This window comes from Symphalangus syndactylus, chromosome 24 (assembly GCF_028878055.3).
Source record: "Symphalangus syndactylus isolate Jambi chromosome 24, NHGRI_mSymSyn1-v2.1_pri, whole genome shotgun sequence".
NCBI lineage: Eukaryota > Metazoa > Chordata > Mammalia > Primates > Hylobatidae > Symphalangus > Symphalangus syndactylus.
The window spans coordinates 35,319,233-35,333,616 of NC_072446.2; the positions used below are offsets into that span (position 1 = coordinate 35,319,233).

At 44.8% G+C, this 14,384-nt stretch overlaps 1 protein-coding gene across 8 annotated transcripts in view; it reads right to left on the reverse strand.

The window, feature by feature from the left end:
• RPN2 (ribophorin II) overlaps nt 1-14,384 on the reverse strand; it is a 64,277-nt gene continuing 49,893 nt past the window's right edge. For 3 of the 8 annotated variants that reach the window (XM_055265250.1, XM_055265246.1, XM_055265245.1), the window contains 7 exons: nt 12,869-13,063; nt 11,554-11,640; nt 9,234-9,329; nt 7,539-7,614; nt 4,895-5,024; nt 3,151-3,198; nt 1-323 (listed from right to left, as the gene is read on the reverse strand). In XM_055265250.1, the coding sequence (XP_055121225.1) occupies nt 311-323; nt 3,151-3,198; nt 4,895-5,024; nt 7,539-7,614; nt 9,234-9,329; nt 11,554-11,640; nt 12,869-13,063 (645 nt within the window). In that variant the 3' untranslated portion in view covers nt 1-310. The remainder of the gene's footprint in view (nt 324-3,150; nt 3,199-4,894; nt 5,025-7,538; nt 7,615-9,233; nt 9,330-11,553; nt 11,641-12,868; nt 13,064-14,384) is intronic. The other 5 variants (XM_055265249.2, XM_055265247.1, XM_055265252.1 and 2 more) reach the window with 4 other exon arrangements.

Below are 14,384 nucleotides of genomic sequence, written 5' to 3' on the forward strand. Positions count from 1 at the left end.
TTTGTTCCTATTATTACCCTCTTTATTCCAAAACAATTACACATTTCAACTTTTCAAATGCAACATCTGGGTAAGTTAGGAAAATTCACAGCATCTTGCACAATGCCAGAGAAAGAGACTATCTGAGCTCACCAGGTATCTGCTGTGTGTTGGGGAAACTGAAAAACAACAAGCAAAAGTATAACTACAATCTGGACTTTTTTCTTTTTTAAATAAAGTTTTTTTTTCCATTTTTCTTTTCATACTGTGAATTGTTCTTGACTCCTTTTCTTGACATTCAGTTTTCAGAATTTCCATCCTTCTTTTGGAACTAATGTGCTGTTCTGAAACAAAATGGAGACAAACACAGAATTACTGAAGGTTTCAGTTCACGGTTACAGTTCCTAACTGGTGACAACAGAGAGACCAAGGTACTCTCCCACTCTAAGATCCCATTTATAAGGGAATAATCATTTATCTACCAAGTCTATTTATGTATGCCCCATCTCATTTTACAAAAGAATGTGAGACAGCTAGTTCATAAGCTGATGACAACTTAAATACAAACAACAAAACAAACTCAATAATAACTAAGAAAGTGGTATGTGACAACATAAGGAGATGAGGTAATTCCAGGCACACCCCTCACAGTGCAAGGCCAAAAACACAGTGTAAATTTCAAGTAGATGAACAAAAAGGAAAGTTTAAATAATGCTCATCATCAATCTCCCAGACTCCAGCTCTGCCAACCAACACTTGGCCCTTCTGTAGCTTAGAAGATGACATGCTGACCATTCATTACAGAAACCTGCACATTCCTGCTGTGTGGCCGTGTTCTTGCCATGTCACACTCAGCATCTAACCTAACACAGAAAGATTCTCAAAAATGGGACTCAGCTCACAGAAAGTGTTAAAGGGGATAAAAACCTATCTCCTGTACTCTTTTCTTCCCCTCTGCTGCCTTTCCCTAGACTCTGAGGAGGGATGGGGAAGCATAATGAATGAAAAGGACAATCTAGACAGACTGTGCAGCTGAGGAGGTGAATGCAGTGAGTAACTGATCCCAGCAGGCTCCAACAAGCAGAGGCAGGGTTGCCGACACACACACCATCCATCAGTGGAAGCTCTTCCCAGGGGTGAGGACTAAGGTGATAATGATCCAGTCTTGCAGAATGGCAGGCTCCAAACCCATTAATAAAGCAGTTCCAAAAGACATGCACAGGCATGGAATTAATCTTGAGGGCTGGGGTGTGCACCCCTAATTCCTTGCCAGTATTCAGAGGTTCCTAGGTACACTAAAATGTATGCATTCAGAAATGTTCATGCAGAAAGGATAGCATGAGTATGAAATAAGAACAGCTGAAGGGTAGAGGCCCCCAACCCTCGACTGCGGCTAGAACTTATGTCCCACATTATGTCTGCTCAAATCAATGTCTGCCCTCAGATCAAGAACACTTTGCTACCAGGTGGTTTCCTTTCAAATGCTAGGAAGTGCCAAATGTCCAAATGATCAAGTGACTTTCCTCTTCCTCAAGCAATGATTTGGGGATAGCAGGGTGGGAACGGACTTTAAAAATCAAGAGGCTGAGTAAGGTGGCTCATGCCTATAATCCCAGCACTTTTAGGGGCCAAAGCAGGAGGATTGCTTGGGCCCAGAAGCTTGAGACCAGCTTGGGCAACATAATGAGACCCCATCTCTATAAAAAAAAAAAAAAAGTTCTTTTTAATCAAGAAAAAAAATTGAGTTATTTAAAGAATTAAAGAACTCAACATTTGGCAGAAAGGACAATTTATGAAAGCAAATCTCAGACAGAATGACTATAATTTAGGATAAAACCAAATGGGCATAGCCAGGGAATGGGGGTGGGAGAAGGGTCTGACTCTAAAAGGGGCACCAGGGAACTCTTTGGAGCGTGGCAATATCTATATCTTGACTGAGGTGGTGGTTACATGCCTACATAGGTTTTTCAGGATTCAAAGAATTCTACACTAAAAAGAGTACATTTTTCTGCAGATAAATTACAACTCCATTAAACCTGGAAAAAACAAACAAACAAAAAAATGCAGTTCCCTTCTGTGTTGAGGACTAGGTGACCCAGCTTATGCTCACACATCCGTGGAAAGGCTCCAAATCCTATGCTTTTGTTGATCTCTCCTATTTTCAGAGGATTAGAAATTCGATGGTTTTGTGGCTTTGGCAGGGAAAGCCATTTCCAAGGCACAGGATGAAAGAGAACATGACTTGAAAATTCAAATATCTCCCTCCCTTTGTTGGTCTAGGGCAGGGGTCAGCAAACTGTGCCACTCAGGCCAAATCCAGCCCACCACCTGTCCTGGTGAATAAAGTTTTGTTGGAACACAGCCACACCCATTTGTTTATACAGTCTATGGCTTTCACATGACAGTGACAGAGTTGAGTAGTTGGTGCCAAGAGACCATACGGCCAGTTAAGCCTAAAATACTATCTGGCTCTTTACAGAAAATTTTGCCAGCCCCTGGTCTAGCAGAGCAGATCAGTGAAGCATCAGACACTCCTCTCCTTCCCTCCCATCCTAGGACTGATAACACAGAAGGAGAATGAGTGGGATCTCACTTCACATTTTAGTCACATGGGGAGCGGCCCTTTTAACATACCCTGAGTGCTAGGAACCTGGATTCTGATGCTGGCTTTGATCTGTGGCCATCAGTCCTTCATAATTTACAGTCTCCCCAAACCACAGTGTTTAGCCCAACTAAAGACTGGTGTTACAGAAAAGTCTAGAAACAGTGACAAGGTGTGCCAGGATTTGCCATGGGACCGTCATTTAATGAATTTTGGATTTGTCTTATCCTCATCTCAGCTGTCCTGGAAACAGAGAGAGAGGCTTGTCTATAAGTAAGTAAACAACCCATGGGATATAAGGGAGAATGAAGTCTTATACAGTCAAAGCCAGGTCAAAGCTGCTCACTGCAAAGTTATCCCACCAGCTGGGCTAACTCAGGAAGCTTTGGCCCTGGTCTAGTCACAAACTCATCTAGCAAGTTGAAAAGCAGCCTCAGAATTCAGCTGTGGCTTAGGGAGCGGTGGGAGGAGCAAGTGGGCTGAAAACTAGAGAGATAACTGACATGCATGAGGCGGGCAAGACGGGGAAGGGACCCTGCTTCTGGGATGAGTCCGCCCTTCATCTTTACCGTAGTGTCCTATATTTTGCCAATCTACTGCTCTGCTCTGCAGCGATCCTGCCAAAGGAAAGAGGGTTTGAGAATCAAGAAAGGACAGTGAGGGGAGAAATCAGCTGAGGAAAGAAATGACAAACACCCAACCAGAGCTTCCATTAGGGTCACCGATTTTTCCAGGGTAGAGTTCATTCTAGGACTCACAAAGAGGGCCACAGAAGAGTGGGCTTTAAGCTTTTGAATGGAATACATGAGTAGGGGAGAGGGAGGAGTTACTGATCCTTCTGGGATTCTGATAAAAACCAGTCTCTCTCCCCAGAAAATGCATACAACTTTAGGATTCCAGATTAGGAACTCCTGCTAAGCAGAATGTAAACCAAACGGTTTCTACTCAATTCTCATCTTGATTTTGTTCTTATTTTTTATTTTTATTAATTGTTTTTAGAGACGAGGTCTCACTATGTTGCCCAAGCTGGTCTCGAACTCGTGAGCTCAAGCGATCCTCCCGCCTTAACCTCCCAAAGTGCTGGGATTACAGGCATAAGCCACCATGCCCGGCAGATTTCATTCTTCTTGAGTGAGAGACTTCCAGAAAAGAGAGAACTTAGCAGAGCACAGTCTTTTGGCTCCCTGGGGGCCCAGGCAGGTGCTGCAAGGGAACAGCGTTCTGCTTTGCAAAAGCAACTGAGTCCCGGTTCTTTCTCAGGTACAATGCAGAGCCACCAGGATAAGGCTACTGGAGGGTGGCAAAATGAACCAGCTGCCACTGCTGGTGCTAAGGGAAGCTCTGGTGGGCCCTGGATTCCTAGAGGAAAGCCAAGGAACACGTCTGTGCCGAGTCTCCATGGTGAAATGCTCAGAAAGCTCACAATGGAGACTCGGGCGGAGATGAGACATCTTCTCCCACCCACTGATGGTCTCCCTGAAAAAGCCTCTCTCTGATCCCAGCACCCTAACTGGCAGCCACGTTGAGGGTACACTATTGAGTTACATTTTTCCAGCAAACGTCCTGGATAGAAGAAAGCAGCACATCTGAAAACGATTTCCAGGTGAAAGCAATTCTGATCTTTTCTTACTGGCCTTTGCGTGGCTGAAATCACTCAGGTTCTAATAAAGTCAAATCAATGAGAAACACCTTTGTGACATTTAAATTTGCCTCCAATTCTGTTTGGAAAGTCAAGCTGCCAGCAAGCTGCCCTCATGTCAAGGTCAGTCTGACCATCCGTGTGACTCTAAGGTTGTGTGGGTCCCGGGGAGGTGGAGTAGGCTACTGAGGAGATACTCCTTGCTGGGAGCCTCTGCAAAACCTGCCGCAGCTTCCGTGGGAAATAACACAGACCTCGTGCTTCTGGGACAAGCTCCTGGAGCTGTGAGGGTTACAGAGGAGCAACTCTCGGGGACACGTTGAGGGTGGGGAGGGCAGGGCAGGATTCTCTGTAGCAGCAGAGAATTTTTACACAGCTAACAAATTAATCTTCCGCCACATCTATGAATGCATTTTCATCTTCATAAAGCAATAATTTTCCTCTCTCATTCTACTGGGGCATAAATTACTATGGTTGTAACACATTCAAAGCTGACCACTAAGGCCCTTTTCTGACTTCAAAGTGCTTATGGCTTCTGTATTGGGCTAGGTTAAGGTGTCAGACTTGCCCCTAAGAACACAAATCATTTTGCCACCTACCCTTCAAAGAGCTAGGCCGGCAGAGTTGAGTATTTCTAACCCTACTCTAGATCCCTGGCCCATGTCTGGCCTTACCTCTTGACTGCCTGCTGGGCCAGCATCCGATTGCCAGCCAGAAATGTCACACTGCCCAAGATGGCCAGGTACTTCAAGGTCTGGAACATGTTGAGCTGAGTCCAGTAGACATACATGAGCCCCAGCATAGCTGCAAGAAGAGGTGTCATGACATCCAATTAAATGAAACATAATGATACCCTGGGGTTGAGGAAAGTTAGAGGCAGCAACTGCTGGATCATGAAAAGGTCTGTAGTCCTATACCAGCTTGTTTCATTCCTTTGCTCTGATGCCAAAAAGTAGCTAACTCAATATATTTGCCTCTCAGCTGTGGCCAAGTGTGGCCAGGCACAGTGGCTCACACCTGTAATCCCAACATTTTGGGAGGCTGAGGCAGGAGGACTGCTCAGGAGTTCGAGACCACCCTGGGCAACACAGTGAGACCTCGTGTCTATTAAAATTCAAAAAATTAGTCAGGCGTAATGGTCCATGTCTGTAGTCCTAGCTACTTAGGAGGCTGAGGTAGGAAGATCGCTTGAGCCTGGGAGGTCGAGGATGCAGTGAGCTTGATCACACCACTGTCAGCCTGGGTGACAGTGATACCTCGTCTCAAAACACACACAGACGCACACACGTACACAAAAAAAAAAAACACAAAAAAAACACAGGGGTAACAATTGGACTTCAGCGACCTGTGCCATGTTTCTGCTTACACCTATTTCTCTGCTTTTAAAACTCCTGTCATGTTATATTTAGGATTCATTTTTCAAATTCTTATCAAAAATACACAGGATATAAATAGGCCGGGTGCGGGAGCTCACACCTGTAATCCCAGCACTTTGGGAGGCCAAGGCGGGAGGATCACCTGAGGTCAGGAATTCGAGACCACCCTGGCCAACATGGTGAAACCCTGTCTCTACTAAAAATACAAAATTAGCCGGGTGTGGTGGAGCAGGCCTATAATCCCAGCTACTTGGGAGGCTGAGGTCGGAGAATCGCCTGAACCCAGGAAGCGGAGGTGGAGGCTGCAATGAGCCAAGATCGCACCGTTGCACTCCAGCCTGGGTGAGACAGAGCAAGACTCCATCTCAAAAAAATGAAAAATAAAAATAAAAAATAAACAGGATATAAATAAATGAATAATTTCCTTTTTATGGGGGAAAAAAAAACTGTAAGGATAATTTGCCACTGTGACCAGGAAGGGAGCAAGGAGGACTCAGGAAGAAGGCTGAGTGAAAAGGGCTCAGAGCTGGGAATGGAGAGCCCTGGGGTCTGATCCAGGCCCCGCCCTTACCAGCCACTTAACTTCTCTGAGCCCTGATTCTCCCACCTTGTCAAAAGGGATCGTAATTCCTGCTCCAGTCACCCTCATCAGGGCTATGATGAGAATCAAATGAGAAAATGTGCACAAAAAGCACACTGGCAGGAAAAGCCACAGCTCTCAACAGATTTATATTCAGGTTTTCTTCTCGGTCTGACCCCAGAGGGCTATCATTCATATCCAGGAACTGAGCCAGAGAGAATGGTCATCCTGTCAGTTTTGCCCAGACAGATGACGGATGAACTACAGTGGGGCTCTTGACCACTTTTGAGGTCACAGACCACTGCACCATAATAATCTGATCAAAGTCACAACTCTCTCTTTCCCCAGAAAAATACAGATATTTGCCTAGAATTTCAAGGGACTTATCTATGCACCCCTACAGAATCTGTTTACTATGGGCGCACAGATAGTGACTCCTGAAAGAGGCAAAGAATTTTAAAAATATTAAGGTCAGGCCAGGCGTGGTGGCTCACACCTATAATCCCAGCACTCTGGGAGGCCAAAGGCAGGAAGACTGCTTGAGCCTGGGAGTTCAAGACCAGCTCTGAACACAGCAAGACCCCGTCTCTACAAAAAAATACAAATATTAGCCAAATGTGGTGACACAAGCCTGGAGTCCCAGCTACTCTGGAGGCTGAGGTGGGAGGATCACCTGAGTCCGGGAGGTCAAGGCTGCAGTGAGCCATGAGTGCACCACTGCACTCCAGCCTGGGTGACAGAGTAAGACCCTGTCTCAAAAAAAAAAAAAAAAAAAGAACAAAAAATATTAAAGTCACAGTGAAATGCAAGGCATCCCGATCCGATAGTGTCAAAAGCCTCAGAAATGCTTAAGTGATTTGCGAATTTATTGTCTCGTTATGTTTAGGCTGTTGAAGTCCTAAGGTCTCCAGAGAACGATGCAGGATAGCATGTCTGACTGTGGAAAGGACTGTTTTCTATTACTACACAGACAGAGCCGCTAGCAAATGTGAAGATCGATAGGGTGGGGAAAGATAACCTTTGGAAACTGCATTAATGCTCTTCATCCAGGAAGATTGCTCAATGTAAAGATACGATAAGTGAGTAATCTCTGGAAATAAACAGGGTTATTAACTGAGGGTAAATGGTCTGCCAACAGTGGCACAGTACAATGAAGCCCAATATAATGACAGCTGTTCTAAGTGATGGACCAAACAGGTTTATCATCGTATTAGCTGTCCTAAAAGGCCAGGAGGAAGAGGGAAATGTTATGCTATTAAGTCATTATAGTTAATAGGTTGTGGGTCTACTTAACAGGGCTTTTGCGTGGGCAGGCTAAATGTCAGAGGAGGTTAAATGGAATTAGCAGCCTGGGGCACTTACCAGCATGTCCCAGGTGAAATACAATCGTGCTAGGAGCGAAAGTGAAGTTGGAGACATTGGCACCAATCCGGATCCACTGAATGATGGGGAGAAATAAATTAAAAAGGCATTAGAACTTAAAAGGGAGGCAACACAAGCCATGCCAATGCTAATCCCATCAACAGCCCCAAGGCTTCAAAGTTCATGCATCCTAGAAGGACAGGGAATTCTTCCAAGTGACAACCACCCTATTATAAGCCCTCGGGAAAACTTGTTCTCTTTTTTCTTTAGAAAGGCATTCAGCACCTGCTCTCAAATAGGCTCGTGTAACTCAAACCTGAACATCATTTTTAATGATGGCAAACCCTACTATTTTAAAACAGGTGATACCATGAAGCTGAAAGGTCAGAAACTGCATTTATAAGGTAACTGACACCCCCACTAAGTTCTCTAAGAATTGGTAAGATAAATCCACCAGCAGCTGGTGGCATTCATGCTCTTGCCGTGGGTTCCATGTCTTTTGAAATTCTCATCACTCAAATGTAAGAACAGGTGCCCATGCCCTAGGTCTGGTTTCTGAAAACCTGTAACAAGGCTTCTAGATTTATCTAGATTTAAACAGTAATTCTTTCATTAAAAGCAACAATTAGGAACACAGGCAACTTTCCAAAAGATCTACTGAGTGTTTTCTCAAAATTCTGAGCTTTGATGATATGCATTCATGTTTGTTTATAATTTGAAAAAAGAGAAAAACACAATTGGCTAAAAAAAAAAATTCAAATGGTACTGAAAAGGAGAAAAGGTAAAAGTTACTTCCTCTACATTCTCCAGAATGTCCTCTCCTCACAGATGACCAACACTAACACATATCGCCTTTTAAAACTTATTTTTATTTTTTTTTTAGACAGGGTCTCACTCTGTCACCCAGGTTAGAATGCAGGGCTCACTGCAGCCTTGACTTCCCGGGCTCATGTGATCTTCCCACCTCAACCCCTCAAGTAGCCGGGACTACAGGCATACGTCACCATTATTTTTTTTTCTAATTTTCTAATTTTAGTAGAGATGGGGTCTTGCTATGTTGCCCAGGCTGATCTCAAACACCTGAGCTCAAGCAATCCTCCTACCTCGGCCTGCCAAAGTGCTGGGATTGCAGGCATGAGCCACCACACCCAGCCACCTTTTAAAACTTTACAGAGGATCATACTAAACACACTACCCTACCCCTTGCCTTTTTCACTCAGTAACACATCTTGGCAATCCTGTCCTATCAGCATATAAATCTATCCATTCTTTGAAAAGCTGCATATTATTCCATCGTATGGACTTTAGGTTGTTTCTGGTTTTCTGCCCCAAGCAGTGCTGAAATCCATAGCCTTTGTGCTGTCTTTTATAGCCACCAGCATCGGATCTCGCTCTGTTCACACTAGATCTCATCTGAACCCTCCTACAGCATCACAGTCCATCCACTTTTGTCATTCTTAGTGGCTGTTAGGTGTTTTCTCATGCCCACTTGTTAATGGGGCAGTTTATTTGGTCACTCCTCCACAGTAGGAACTTTTGGTCATTCTAAAATGTCTTGAGCATCAATTCAGGTCACAGCTGCTGGACCCCTCTGGAGCTTTGCTGAGGCCAGACAACACAGCCTCCTTTGGAAGGAATGCATCTGCTGGGTCTGGCGCCAGACGCATGCTGCCCACGCTAATTACGGCCACTCACCAGAGCGAAGAGCAGAAGCAACGGTGAGAGGATCAGAGCAGTGAATGTATTGGACACCATGGTGGGGGGCCTCTTCTCAGGCTCGCGGAACAGGTGCTGCCGAAAGACACACCGAGAAGACTTAAGAATGTGCCCTTCCCAGCTGGGGCAGCCATGTATACTGGGGACCAAAGCATCAATGTCAGTCATGAAGAGGATATGCCGCCCAGAGGCTAAAACCTCTTGGCAACAAGTGGCTGCGGGGCCTTTTGCCTCTTCTCAATGCTGGCTTTTGATCCCAGAGGTCTCCCTTCCACAGAGACTACATCAACCCCAGCTCACTGCTTGGCCAACCCTTTATTCCCCTCACTCACTGCCACTTAGAGGCCAGAGAATGCAATCCATCAAGTGGCATTTGGCTAGTGCCAAAGAGGGTGCCCAGGTACATGGATGGCTTGAGTGACAGGACTGAGGCAGGAAGCCGGACTTGCAATGTTTCTGGGTTCCTAGGGTGGCCCTGGCATATGCTGCTGCCCCACTTAATTGGCTAATGGTGGAAACACCATCCCTTTTTAAAAGGTAACAGAGCCTTACTACAGATCTTTCCAACCATAATTCATCCCTCTCTCCCTGAGCCATGGCTCTAAGGAAGCCCTAAATGAACTTCCCGCTCTCTTTTTTTTTTTTTTTTTTTTTTAAAGAGACAGGACCTCACTGTGTCACCCAGGCTGAAGTGCAGTAGCACCATCATAGCTTGCTGTAACCTCATACACCTGGGCTCAAAAGATCCTCCTGCCTTAGCCTCCTGAGTAGTTGGGACTACAGGTATGCGCCACCACACCCAGCTTAATTTTTAAATTCTTTGTAGAGACAGAGTCTCGCTAGATCTCGAACTCCTGACCTCAAGTGATCCTCCCTCCTTGACCCTGCAAAGTGGGATTGGCGTGAGCCACCATGCCTGGCCCAACTTTGATTTCCAGAGTTAAACCAGAAGGCTGGACAAGCATTCTGATATTTCTTGTTTTTTTTTTCCTGAGCAATTCTACGTGAATTCTCTTTACGAAGCTCACCTAGATAGTGTGACCTAGCAGAAGCAGCAATGGTGTGGGACTCTGGAGATCTCCGTTTAGGCCCAAACTGAAACGTATGGCTATGTGACCAGAAGGGAAGTCACTTTCCCACTCTTCACCTCAGTTTCCAGCTGGAAAATTGAGGGTGGGGAGGGCCATGACCACCCTGCTAGGCTTGTAAAGATACTCTAAAGACCAAATGAAATAGTGCATTTGATTATGCTTTGTAAGCTGTAACTCATTATGCAAATAGAACTTTTTAAAAAATATTTTTCCTCCAACGTATCAACTTGTGCCTGGCTTTTCTGCTTGCCAATGCCCAGCCAAACCAGCTCCATGATGAGACAGCCCCACTTGAGCCTCCTGTTCCTAAATTTTCACCTCTGCTCTTCTTTGCTGCTGCTGCCATTAAAGGATTTCTAACACTATAGCAGCCGCTGCCACCTACTTCAGCCAGCACCCTTCATCATCACAATTACACCTACCAGTTAGCTGCATTTTACATTCTTAAATAATGCTGTATCAATATGAAGAGGAGTTTTAAAAACAATCCTACTTCTCTACCCTTTGGGCACTTGTTTTTTTTTTTAAAGTGGAATGACAGCAGGTAGTCTGTTTTTGACACTTCAACATTAATTCGTATGCAAGTTTCCAAGTACGATCATTTCTCAAGACTGCAAAATAGTCCACTGAGTGGATCCACCTCAGTTTCCTTAACCAGTACCCAAAGCGTTTAACAATTATTGTGTTTATTTTGTAAAGGGCTTTAGAAACATTTCAAAGCCTTTCTTTACTCATCTGTTACCAACTTTGATTCTCACAAGACTCCTGCGTGCAGGACAGGACCAGGCTTGCTTATCCAAGGACTTGCCTAAGGAAGTAGAGCCCTGTTCTCCCAGGTGAATTTTCCCACCTGTCGCCCCATCAGCCCTGATTTACGCAGGAGCAGGGAGGATAAATGCTAGAATCATCTGCGCTCATAGCTAACAAGCTGTGGTCTGAGGGTTGAACCTGCTGGATGTCAGGAAAACCAGACTCAGGTTCTGATTTCATCTTCAACTCTCTGCTTTCTGGGGGTTAGTCACCGGACTCTTTAAACCTGTTTTCTCAGTTCAAGGATGGGGCTGCCATTTACCCTGCCTAATCCACAGGGTGTGAGGATCAAACTATAAAATATCACAATACAAGTTAAAGGGAGCAGAGCCACAGTCCAGGGCTTTGCTGCCCTCTCTTCTTCCCCATGTTTAGTGGATAGGCCCTTTGGGATATACCTGAATTTCCTGCTTTGGAGTGAAAAGGTTCTGGGACAAGACAGTCGAGGGAGCTTCTTCCTCAGGGAACTTGATGACCACATCAGCCTAGAAAAATGACAGTCTTTAAAAGCACAGGGGCAGAGAAGTGGGTGAAACTCAATAGATAACATTCTCTGACTCACATCTAAGACCATAACTGAAAAAAGCTCCAGGCAGTCCCAATCACTTCTGATCCATTAGCTGACAAATTGAGGCAGTAAAAACTTCAAGAACAAAAGTATTTGTTGAAAATGCTTTTTAGAGCAAGACTTCTAATTTTCTGCTGGTATAGTAGCCCCATAGAGCTGCTTAATAAAAAAATCCCAGCTGGTACACAGGCTGTTACAGTTGCAATCAGAAACTGCTTGGTGTCCCTGGGAAGTGTGATTTAGTCACATTTGAAAAAGAGAGAAAGAAATGAGTATGCGCTCTTGTACAAAAACAGCCTGAAGTCCAGGAGAAGAAAAGAAGTCTTGAATACCACACGAGAAAACGCAGCTGCCCCTTTGTCTTGCAAAGTGAGTCAACCACCATTCAAAGCCTGCAATTTGGCCTCTGCTACCTTTCCAAGCTCATCACCTCCTGCTTTTGACAAGATTCAGGTGCTCTGGCAAAACACAACCGCTCCCATTGCACTGAAAGCACCTTGAGCTTTTCTGCAGACCCTTCCCTAACGATCACCCCACAGCCCCAGATCTGATAAACCCTTGCCATTCTTCAACCCCTTGCTCAAATGCCCTGTCTTGCAAGACGTTTACTCTCATCACACCAATCCAAAGTGAGCCATGAAGGGAGGCAATATGTAAACGACAACATGCTACACACATGTTGGTTATTAGTTAATTAGCATTTTGCACATTGTACAATTCACTTTTCTATATCATCCTGAATTGTTATCAGAATTCAGATCTCATCCCTCCCATGAGCTATGCCATATCTCAAAGGCCAGGGCCTTAACTTTCACATCTATGTAACCCTGATAGTGCCTTGCTATAATATGAAAACGGCCTTCCTGTATAACGTTTATAGAAATTCACAGATACTAGCACTCACAAGGGTAAGTTTATACTTCCTTCACTCACTTAATATTTATTTAGCATGTACCATGTTGTCAAGCCCCGCGCATGACCCCAGGACTATTTATGGAGACTGCACACAGTGCCTCACCTCCCAAGCTTATTTATAGGAGGCACAGGCAAGGCAAAGGTGAAGAGCCCCATGCCCCTAAAAAGGAGCCACCAGTGCCTGGGGCACAGCCACTCTCACCTGGGTCGGGGTACATTCAGGCACATACCACATTCCAGAGGATTGGGTTCTTCAAAGTGGCATCTCCAATGATTAAGTAGAGAGTGTAGGTGCCAGAGGCAGAGTCAAATTCAATCTTTCTTTCAGAGGTATCCAGTTCAAACTTGTACACGTTCTTGTTGTCTGGCTCGGCAACAAACACCACTTCCTGGCCAGTCTTCTGGTTATGGAGTCGGACGAATGTCTAGATGGAAGAATAATACAACCTTTCATCTGACAATTTCAAAATTCTCCCTGGGCCTAACATTGAATCCACCGGGCAGCAGACGGTTATTAGCTCTTTGTCACAGTGAGAGCTCTGGGATCTGCCAGACCTGCCCCAGAGAGTAGAAGGAGTGGCCATGCCACCCTACTTCCCAGCTCAGAGATAACTTTTTGCTGGTACAAGGAAAGAAATTTAACTTAGGGGTCCAGCCAATTCTCGACTAGTTGGAGGCTGACTGCCCAGTTTGCGGATGATTTAAGCCCTTTGCTATTGCTGCAATTTCTTTTTCCCACCAGCCTTTTGGTCACTTTGCTGCCCAATTAACTGCTTCACCAGAGGGTGAAAAGAAAGGAAATGAGGTGGAACTGTTAAGAGGCCCATTTTCAATTTCCTTGTGCCTCCAGCTAAAAATTTAGTAAAGGAGGCTTGGGTATTGATAGTAAGGCAGAGTTCTAATCAAGCAGAGCAGCCCAGTGTCATGGAGAGAGCCTCAGTTTGGAAGACAGACAGATTTGCTTCCACTACTTATTAGCTGAGCAAGTTACTTAACTTCTTTGTGCTTTGATTTCTTCAACTTTAAGGCAGAAAAATTAACTTCCAGATGTGGCATATCTGTGTGAAGATTTGCAATACCATATGCTAAGCATTAGTGCAGGGAATGGTATATGCTAGCTAGTCAACAAATAGTAGTTAATAGCAATACGATGGTACTGAGTCTAATCACTTTATCCCTCCTAATGGCACAAGAAACCAAGGTGTCTGCACATTAGACCTGGACCAAAACTTGATAACCACCCAGAGCTTTTTTTTCAGGTGTTTCAAAATAAAGAATTCAACAAGGCAGGTAGGTTTACAGATCCAATTTACAGATCACAAGGCACAAGCATTAAATGAGTTGGCATGGTGACAGAGCCAGCACTGCAGCTACAGAAAATCTACATCTCATTTGTTAATCTATACCTGAACAACAAAGAACCACCACCAAAGCATTTAGGGAAAGGGGCCCAGAGATACGAAGCATCCCAACTACAGCAATTAGTCTTGGCCAGGAATGGAATGGGGAGACTGGATGCCAGATCTCCTTCCTATCACAGTCAAGTGCAGGCAGCTGCCAAGTTCATCCCCAAAATGCCACCTCCACCTGGAAGGTCTCTAAGCCATGATTCTACAACAGAATTCTGGATGAGACAAGTATCAGTGAAAGTTACACTTCCTCACTAACTCTCCTTGCTCTAATCCTAATCCTACCAGTTTAGTCTTCTAATTTCTTCTCTTTGTACTCTTCCTTCCCTTGTGCTAT